This window comes from Egretta garzetta, unplaced genomic scaffold, assembly GCF_000687185.1.
Source record: "Egretta garzetta isolate BGI_Z169 unplaced genomic scaffold, ASM68718v1 scaffold293, whole genome shotgun sequence".
NCBI lineage: Eukaryota > Metazoa > Chordata > Aves > Pelecaniformes > Ardeidae > Egretta > Egretta garzetta.
In genome coordinates, this window is record NW_009259318.1 from 384,993 (window position 1) to 394,652 (window position 9,660).

At 41.4% G+C, this 9,660-nt stretch overlaps 1 protein-coding gene across 1 annotated transcript in view; it reads right to left on the reverse strand.

Annotated features, from left to right (window-relative positions):
- Nucleotides 1-5,821: 5,821 nt before the first annotated feature.
- LOC118452041 (C-type lectin domain family 5 member A-like) overlaps nucleotides 5,822-9,660 on the reverse strand; it is a gene marked incomplete at its 5' end in the record, with an annotated part of 17,161 nt that continues 13,322 nt past the window's right edge. The window contains 5 exons of the mRNA XM_035892075.1: nucleotides 5,822-5,951; nucleotides 6,542-6,651; nucleotides 7,306-7,448; nucleotides 8,357-8,422; nucleotides 8,926-9,018. Coding sequence (XP_035747968.1) covers nucleotides 5,822-5,951; nucleotides 6,542-6,651; nucleotides 7,306-7,448; nucleotides 8,357-8,422; nucleotides 8,926-9,018 — 542 coding nt within the window. The remainder of the gene's footprint in view (nucleotides 5,952-6,541; nucleotides 6,652-7,305; nucleotides 7,449-8,356; nucleotides 8,423-8,925; nucleotides 9,019-9,660) is intronic.

Below are 9,660 nucleotides of genomic sequence, written 5' to 3' on the forward strand. Positions count from 1 at the left end.
CAGGAGTAGTCTGTGGGCTACTTTTCCTTAATATCCTAATGGATAATGGATATCACTGATACAAAACTGAATTCAACAAGCATGACTTCTGCTTTTAAAAACTGGATTTCTCTTGTCTTATCCAGTTCTCTCTAAAGTCAAGATGGCAATCAGGGAGCCAGATGGGCTCTCCAAAAGCCTTTGATTGTATCCCATTGTGAAATTCTTGTTGAAGAAATTAAGTAAATGCAATTGCAAGATGAAATCCTGTTGTTGATTTATGAGACAGGAGAGATGGCTCCTATATTTCAGTTAGTGGTAAAGCATCTGTAAGTGTTGTGCAAGACCGGAAGTTGCTGTTAAATCACCCAGAAAAGATGGTGAGTAGGAAGTGGGAAAACAATTTCCATCTGAAAACAAATTTCTGAGATTAAGTAAAACATGTTAGTATGACAATTGTTACCCTTCAAGTCTTTGGTACCGTTGCAAGTTTTTACAGTCACCTTTGCTATCATCAGATAAAAAATTAATTCTTAAGCACATTAAGAACATGACAAAGTATTGGGTCCTGTGTTATTGTTTATTCCAATACTAAGTTTCCTGATACATAATTTTCTGTTTGTATCTTAATTACAAAAAAACCCAAGGTGTGTTGAAGCCCAGTGTAGAGAAACTGCTTTCTCAGCAAACTCCATTATTTTTCTTAAAATCTACAATTAGTCTGTTCTGTAAATGCATATTCTTCTCTCAGAGGATTCCTGCACGGTTGAAATAGTAATGTTTTTCTATTACGTGTCTGGTTGTTTGATCTTCAGATTTTGTCACAGCCCTCATAATTCTCCCTTTTGATGATGCTTTACAATTTACACCCCTTTCCACTGACTTCCTGCAGAATAAATTCCTGTGTTTACAAGAGGCCCAGGGGATTCACATCTCCTTGAAAGCTGAGCATTTGTCATACTTGCTTTTTGCTATGCTGTTTCCTTTTCTATTTGGAACATGAACCACTGTTTTCCTAAGTAATTTCTGGCACAGTCTAAAGCTTTTGTCCTAACTTAGTGTCCTTTTGAATTCATTTCTTTAAAGCCTCCCTCCCTAAAACTGTACTGCTGTTCCCCTTAGGGCAAAATACTGTGGCTAGTTTTAAACACATCCACGGTCTCCATCTCTAGCAGATAAATTTAGCCTCTTGGTGACACTAGAAGTGAGACTTAACTTCAGTGGTTTAGTTTCTGATTAGCACCTAACTGCCTTATTCTCCAGCTGGATTTCCCTTCAGTGACTTCATTGAGGTATTTTTGTCATAAGACTTCTTTTTCTAGCAAACCATACTGATTTTCCAAATTCAAAAATGAAAGCAAAGATGTTTCCGAAACCACAGTGCTTCAAATATATTGGTTTGTTTCTTCATACTCCAGGGTTGTCTATTTCTCTGAAAATATAAATACATTTATATAAACACCCAGAAACTCTGGAAGCCAAATAAAGGCCTAGTTCAATCTTTTTTCTTAGAGATTAACCCTCAAGAAAGAAGGTTCACACATTTTTAGGCCTTTATAATGCTGAAAGTTTTAAAAATTTAATCACACAGGCATAGCTACTATACAGTCACTCTGATGTTCAGCTCATGAAGGAAAGGGAATATGCTTTACAAGTATAAGCTACCTCATACTAGATCTATATTAGAAGGTAGTAACTTGTGGTATGCAAGAAATGCAGAAGCCGAGTGGGCAGTAACCACAAGGCCAAGAAGAGGAGGAGCAAGAGGGCAACACCATGACCACACAGTGATTGGCAGGACTGGAATGTCGCCTTGCTATAAAACTTAGGGCTCGAAATTAAACTGATCACTTGGAGCATCCATACTGTGTGTGCTGTGTTTCCTTGACCCGCAGACGGCAGGGTGTCTGCGTGATCCTTCGGGTAACCTTAAAGTTGATACAAGAACCAACAGCAACTGACCAATCTGCATTGAGAGAATATCACACCTAGACAAAATAGTTATACTAATTGCAACATAGAGTTCAAGCTCTGGCTTGATCGTAGGAAGCCTTTGTACTGCTCACTTGCACTCAGACTCTAGTCTAGGACCAGCAGGAGCAAGGGAGTCTGTAGGAAGCTCCTATCAGTCCGGGCTACGCCAAGCATTTCTGTTGATGTAGAAGGGTCCCTTTCTTAACAAAGAAAATTGTAGGTGAGAGAGCAAAACTGGCCTTTTAAAAGCAAGCCAATATCGACAGGCAGTTTTAGAAACGTTTGTTTTTTTGGTTTTTTTTATAAATGAAGCAAACAGTAACACCTATAGTTTAAGCCTCAGTTCAATAATTCTGTTGTTTCTCATGCTGAAATAAGGAAAAAAACACATTCTTATTCATGTTGAAAGTACGTATATAGCCATTTAACTGAAACTTTATAGCATCTCTACTAATGGAGATTATAAGTTTGACATTAAAATTACCCTTCCCCCTAAAAACAGCCTCTCTATATCTCAGTTTGTACATGCTCATTAGATTCTCAGTAGAGTCTGGTAAATGCCTCTCCAAAGATTTGGTATGTACTCAACATGTTAAAGCATAAGTTACCAGGACTAAGAAAAAAAAACCCAAACAAAAAACAATCCAAACAAAAAACAACCAACCCAAAAAACCCTGTATGGAGGAAACTTGCATTTCTTATTCTGGAAATTATCCTTCTCTCCTCTCATAGTCCTCCTCATCATCTAGTAGTTGAATAAGCAGAAAAGGAAACAGTGGCTTTTTCTTCTTTTCAGAATGGCACCTCCTCAAAATAGAATGCGGGCAAAGCTTAACCAGCAAACAGTTTTAAGCAAGGAAGCTTTTCAGAGGGTTAATGTGTATATTTGAGTCTATGCATATGCATATGCATATATACACATACACATTTTCTCTTCAGCAGGTATTCAGCCACTTAGCTCTCTTTGTTGAGACTTTCATGAAGGGATCCTTTCTGTTAGCTAAAATCAAACTGAGCAGGGGGAGAACCACATGGAAACCATGTTTTTCTGTCAGCAGCATCACAGCTAAAAGTGGAGGAGACAACTTGCACCAAGTGAGGCTGGAGGAACATTGTCCCATTCAGCAACTGAGCAGAGTAACCCAGGTAATCCTGGGTGGCTGGGAAACCTGGTATTTCCTGACTTGTACATTTTGAGGGTTTTTCAAATGTTTTTATATATCTTTTCAGTGGAGTATGGTAATAGTCAGTCACAGGAGCATAAATTGCCTCTCATCCTAAAACAGACTGTAGGGGATAGTATTGTTGCAAGAATGGGACAATCCAGTGTGAAAAATTTAATTTTAAATCCGCTGAGCATTTGCGTAAAAATAATTCCAAATAAACCCTGCCTTTTGTTGGCTCAGGGGTAGACAGGATAGTGCAAAGAATGTCCCTTATGACAAAGGAAATCCCCAGAATGCAGCTCTGTGGCAGACTTCATCTCCGTGCCTCGCTGCCAGCATGCTGAGCACACTTTCCTAGAGCCATTTTTGCATTGCAACTAACCTGAGTTCATATGGTTAGTTCCTTCATCAGCATTAATGTAGCTGGGGAGATTTTTCTTGAAACACACTGGGATATAGGTCCATGAACACAGGACAAGCCCTGAGGAACACCTCTTGGAGGTGTCCCTCAGTTGCAGGTTGTTCTTGATAATGGTCACTAATGGAGCTGCCATGTGTCTAGGATGTGCCCTTTGAGGCTGACACTGTCAGCCTGACCTATACAAATGAGTGTCAGCCTATTGCCCAACTGCATAAAGAATTAAAACCAACCTTGTCATTCTTTGCAGGCACCAACCACAAAAGCCCTGAGAAGTTAGGTTTGGATTGGTTTGGGATTCCCTGTCCTTGGCATCAGGATGAGACCCTGACCAAGTCAGAGTTAGTGTGAAAAGTTTTGCCTTTTCCTTGCAATGGGCATGGCAAAAGATAATCAAAGAATCCCAAACTGTAAACTTAAGGTTTATTTAAAATCTAAGATGACAAAGTCAGAAAAAGATAACTTTGTGAACAAAGAAAGCACAGAGGCAGAGTAAATAAACCACTTTAAATCAAACTTCCCCCCTTGTCAGAGATTTCCTTGTAACCAAAGTTTGCTCCATAGTGGCTTTCTGGGTTTGATGGACTTCATGTAGTTCCACGGTGGCCTTAGGGCAGCTTCCCCCTTTCTGTCACCTCTGATGCATAGCTACTTGGATCTGCTGCTTCCTGAAGCCTCCAAACTCCCCCTAGGTCCAGTGCCTCCAGGGAAGAGGTATTTCTCTGCCTTTCACCTTCAGTAGAGCCCACCTGATCAAGGGGCAGCAGCTGGAATATGAACATAAAAGGGCAGTCCTCCTCCAGGCTGCTCCGTAACACAATACAGAGCCCTCTCCCACCCCTTCCATAAACTGAGTACAAACAAATAGCCCAGCACAGCTTCCTTCTAGAATAATAGCTTAGATTCTGGTTTCTGCCATTGAGATTATTCTGTCACAGCTACATATTCTTACTTTATTGGTGATTAAAGGTCGGGAGGGAACTACAAATATGATTCAAAAGCATCTTGATGAACAAGGGCAGTGAAAAGTATTGCTTGTCTGAGGAACATCAAAATGTGCTTATAAGTCAGAAAGAGAGAGTTTTTCCTGGATGACTCCATTTTCACTACCCTTGGCCACAACATTCCGAGTAGAAATTCTTTGATTAAGCAAAACCTTTTTTTTTTCCAATGAGAAAATATGCCGTTACAGCCACTTCATCAAGGAATTCACAGAGCTTCTCCACCCTGCAGATGGAGAGAGCCATGAATGGCACCATTTTAAACAGGAATGATTCTGCTTCAAAGGACATGGTAAGAATGATGATCCTCAGAGTCACAAAAGCCCTAGGATCCCAAGAGCTGCTTGAAGCGCATTGGAAGAGCTTTGGTAATATTCAGTTTGCTGGTCTGCTCTACTGGTACCACCTGGTTTGGGTGTTGGCTCTAACTTTTCTGTGCAGGAAAAAGCTTCATGCATGATCTTCTCCTTTGATCATTATCCACGAAAAAAAGGATAGTCCGCTGTGTTGCCATTCCCTGTAGGTCACTCTCATACTATTCACTGACCTCTTCTCAGGTAACTGTGGTTTTGATTTGACTATTTTCTGTCCAGTTGAGCTATTATTGTGACTCTTTTTCAGGCTTTGGTGGTCTCTACCCATCTTCATCCATGCCCTTCCCCAGAAGGGCTAAGTCTAAATCTGATATACCTTCCTGGACTAAGGGTGAATTTCTGCAGCGAGCTGCTGTATAGGATCATTTCCCTCTTGGTGAATCACATTTTAACCCCATAGGGTCTGGTACCCTGTGTGGTTTTTTAAGAGACAGTCTTTTAGAGAGTAAGGTCTATACACAAGCACAGAGCAATGAGTGTGATTGCACTTTTCTACAGGATCCAAAATACGCGTTCACCTTCACTTGTGGCTGCAGGGAAGACCAGTGCATGGCAAGGCATTGAAGTGTATCCTTGTGCACAAACAGGACTGTGAATGTATGGTTATATATGCATGTGTCTATGAGAGATAGGATCTGTTTGTGGTCACACTTATCACTGAGGTTGGACTCACATCACCTAACAGTGGCTGCCTGGAAGTCAGGCATCTGGTATGGGCAAGTCACCCAGACTCCTAAAGTGTGACAATACAGGCTCCTCTAGGTGGGGATCCATCCAGTCTTGGACACCCATCTTGGGAAAGAATATGCTAAGCTTGGCAAGGTGTCTAGAGGGAGCCTGTAAGTCTCTTTGACTAGATATTTAGGCAGCTAAAGTGAGACAAATCTCATCCACCATTCCTACAGGAAGCTATTCTGAAATATCTGCAGCTTTTTCACACATATTTTGTGTGGTTGAGGATCCATAGCAAGGTGCAGTTTCTACTGTCTTATTTCCAATGACAGCGCATAAATAATCAACATAGGTGACTCCTGTAAACCTGAACAGGGAGAGAAAGTCAGATTTAGTTGCATTCCTGACCTACTTGGATGCAATGTAGTCAATATCCCTTCCGTGAAAGACAGTGGCACCTGGCCTTGCTGCTAAGCTATATTATTGTCAGTGAAATTAAAAGATGCCTTGTTGGAGTATCCCTCCTATTCCTTAATTTTCTTCCCCAGACCACAACAAAATTATATGGGCTATGCTTTCCCATCCAGAGACCTTCCCCTTCTTTGGTAGCCTCCATTCAATGGTGCTGATATCACGCTCCCTCTTGTACCTGCCTCATATATCCTTTCTTTCCCCACTGAACTCCATCTAGTCAGATTCCCCCTTCCCTGCCAGAACTACAGCTGTGTCCTCTCTTGCCATCCTGATGTGACATGCCTGTATTCCCACTTGACTCATTCATGGGCTCCTTTTGACTTGGCATAGGGGTGTGCTGAAGCACCTGAATCTCAAGGAATCAGGCTACTACAAACTGCAGTCCCTGATCTCACTTGTACTGCCTGTTGTTGGCTCTGGGTTGTTGGGTTTTTTTACTGTTTCCAGAGGTTGCATCAAAGTGATTTGCCAGAATAAGCTTACGTGTCTTCTCTATATCCCACGTTGTTAATCCACTTCCACTTTTTCTCGCTCGTAGAGTACGTGAGACCAAGTAAGTAGTACCGACCTCTTGATTGTGAAAGAAGATAGTCCTAGAAAGGAAACAATCAATGATAATTAAAATTACATTTTCTTCACCAGAGGTACACAGAAAGCTTAGTGCCAAACAGCCAACACAGAAAGAACAGCATGCATCCAGCCACAACATCTCTTTCCACAGCTTCAGAGGATGATTTTTTCCATTTTTATTTAAACTTATCTCTCTTCCTGGAGCTTCTTAGGAATCGTCTAAACAGAATAATACACCTGTGATACCATTAAAGCAGAACACTGTAGGTAGCCAGGTGAATTGATAACTGGAGACACTTTTTGATTCCAATTGTGATGGGAAAGCCTTTTCAGTTTTCATCAAAGCAATGGCTCTCACAAATAAGTGTCTGTTCAACTTGCTTGGTCTTGGTTTCTGTACTAAACCCCTTTAAAACATGTCAGGTAGGCAGAGAGCTTGTTCCTTCCCATGGGAGCATGCCTGGGGAGAGAAGTTTCCAAATGCAAGACTTCAAGTACCAAGATGCATCTTACTGTGAAGGTATTTGCTATCGTACAGAGGTACTTGATGTATATGGTTAACCATAGATTATAGTCCAGCATAGATATCTAAGATGAGGTCATCACACAGTGGACATCAGACCTTTGGCATACAGGTCAAGCAACCCTAGAAGCAGTCCCATGTATTTAGATCTCACCATTTCTTCCTTGTCGTCAATGACCACCAAGTCTGAATTCATGTCAGTACATTCTTTACGGGAGGCGTTCCAGTCTTTTTTTTCCATCTTTTCAGAAAAGAAGTAGCATTTTTTCCCATTTTTTTTCCAACATGGGGGGCAGTCTGCAGGAGGGAAGAACAGGTGTGGAAAAATCTGTGTTCACACCAACAAAAGGATCCCATTGCCAAAGAAAGTTAAGAGAGTAAGTTACAGCCAGAAAAGTACTTGTGTGGTCCTGCTTATAATTTTCACCAGATCACCAGGGATCCCTGCCAGCCTGTCTAGCTAATACCAGCCCAAGAGTCATTAAGCATGAGTCAGAGAAGTAGAATCACAGACAACATTACCCAGACTTTTAAATCTTTGCTCAGGAGATAAAGAGAAATGATCAGGGCAAAAAGCAGCTTTCAGTTTTCAAAAGTCTTATTTGCCTGCTGTAAAATATGATGATAGTGATGCTACTGAAAGAAAGAACATTTCTCTCCATTTCCAGGAAGGTTACCGGGAGGAACAGAGAAGGGGACCTGGGAAACAGTGATATGATTCAGGGAGACTGTGTGATATAGTTTTTTGGTTATCCAGCAGTTCCTAAACAGAAAAAGGGGATTGCACTTAGTTAAAACACTAAGAATGGAGGGGTATTTGAAAGCAGTACGTGCACACTGATCTGTCATGCTTACTACAATGCTGTCATATCAAACGGACCATCACATTCATGTCCATTCACCCAGCCACAGGCTCCTCTGCAATAGCATGAAAGGAGTAAATTGGTTCTTCTTCCCTCTGAAAGAGTAATGCAGTGCTGACTGAGCACTACTTTTAAAGATGAAAATATGAAATGTCTTAAGTATTAGAGCTCATCCTATGAGTGTACAGGATAAGGTTGTTTATTCCTGAGATGTCAGACTTGTTGTTTGTTGTTTGTTTTTTTTCTTCTGAACAAAATCTATACACCCCATCCCCCACACCTCCCAAAGGCAATCTAACAGGCTTCTGGAAACTGTCTTTTGAATGACAGAGGATTACCTACCTAGTGCCTCTTCATAGGTGGTGGAGAATGTTTCTGAGTCAGGAGGGCTGCTTGCAGTTGGATGGTCTGGAAATACGAATACAATTTCTGCTTTAAATAGCTGACCATTTTGCTATACACTGTTAGAGCTCTTCTGGACCTCTTTGACCCCCACCATTGCCCCACACAGAATGCCTACTCCTCACCTTTTTGCTCCTCCCTTGAAAAAAACCCCACCTTTAGTACCATACTATGGAGCAGATTTCCAAACACCCCAACTCTGAAACTTAACAAAAAATACTCTGCATGTTTTCATAGTGGTAAATGTGGTGTACAGTATACACATAATTATATCAATAAGAAATAAGAGCCATCTTTGAGGGATCAGTCCTCAAGCCAATGTGTTCTTGGCTAAGTGTGCTCCCACACAGCTTGGAGCTGTGGTCACTATCTGCTCTTACCCCAAAACAACCAGGGTGAGATATTCAGGCAGAGCACACCTGTGCCCCAGCTGGAAGCTGGTCTAACAGTGCTGCTCCCCCAAATCAAAATGAGACAACAGTGTTGATTTTAGATTTTAAAGCAGATACCCAGACTGAAATAGCCTTGATTTTCCTCTTCTGACACAGTGGTTGTGAGGGATTTGTGCTCCACAGAAGGCTTCTGATTCCCAGAAAAAGTCACTGTAGAGGGAGGGTTACAAATTTATTTTTATTATCTGATGATGAGCTAGACTGCATGAATTTATCACAGAAAGAAGGGAAAAAATAGTTTTGAGAGGGTGAAGAACGTAGCTGAGGACTCAGATGGAATAAACTTATGTTTAGTTTACTAGGGAAGCTGATGTGATTTTTATGTATTTTTTGTGTATTCTCAGGGCTTTGGTTTTATCAGTTTGGAAACTCCCTCAAGAGTTTAGGTTCCATTGAAAGAACGGACTTCAGGGATCACTCACAGTTAACAGGCTAAAGGAGGATGATGTTGTTCCAGCTGGCTCCATGTAGCAGTAAGAAAATCATAGAATCATAGAATCACTTTTGTTGGAAAAGACCTTTGAGATCATCGAGTCCAACCTTTAACCTAACCCTGCCATCCCACCACTAAACCATGTCCCTAAGCACCTCATCTGCCTGGCTTTTAAATACCTCCAATGATGAGGACTCGACCACCTCCCTGGGCAGCCCATTCCAGAGCCTGACAACCCCTCCAGTGAAGAATTTTTTCCTAATGTCTAGCCTAAACCTGCCCTGGCGCAGCTTCAAACCATTCCCCCTCGTCTTATCATCTGTTACCAGGGAGAAGAGGCCGACCCCCACCTCACTACA